This window comes from Penaeus monodon, chromosome 24 (assembly GCF_015228065.2).
Source record: "Penaeus monodon isolate SGIC_2016 chromosome 24, NSTDA_Pmon_1, whole genome shotgun sequence".
Lineage (NCBI taxonomy): Eukaryota > Metazoa > Arthropoda > Malacostraca > Decapoda > Penaeidae > Penaeus > Penaeus monodon.
In genome coordinates, this window is record NC_051409.1 from 9,016,118 (window position 1) to 9,016,411 (window position 294).

A 294-nucleotide genomic window follows, 5' to 3' on the forward strand; every position below is an offset into this window, starting at 1 on the left:
TGTTGTTTCGCAAGTAAAAAACTAATTCTTACCATATTCCATTGATGGCCCCGGTGCAGGGAGTTCCTGGTCCGGTAAATCATCTGCCAAAATAGTTCCAAAGGTTATTATCAAAAGAATGCCACCTAAAATTAGAACAATATAGATTTAACAGAGATATTTTTGACAATTTTGTTATATGAATATTGGCAGAGACAGATCAGGTACAAATGATATGTTCGTTTCGTAGACTACGAAAAGCAATCAAAAAACGGATAGGATACGCTTATTAGAACAGGATTGATGGAAGAGATC

At 35.4% G+C, this 294-nt stretch overlaps 1 protein-coding gene across 1 annotated transcript in view; it reads right to left on the reverse strand.

The window, feature by feature from the left end:
• Positions 1-294, reverse strand: part of LOC119588839 — a gene marked incomplete in the record, with an annotated part of 21,486 nt that overhangs the window by 1,872 nt on the left and 19,320 nt on the right. Inside the window, 1 exon segment of the mRNA XM_037937480.1 lies at positions 33-76. Within this exon segment, the coding sequence (XP_037793408.1) occupies positions 33-76 (44 nt within the window).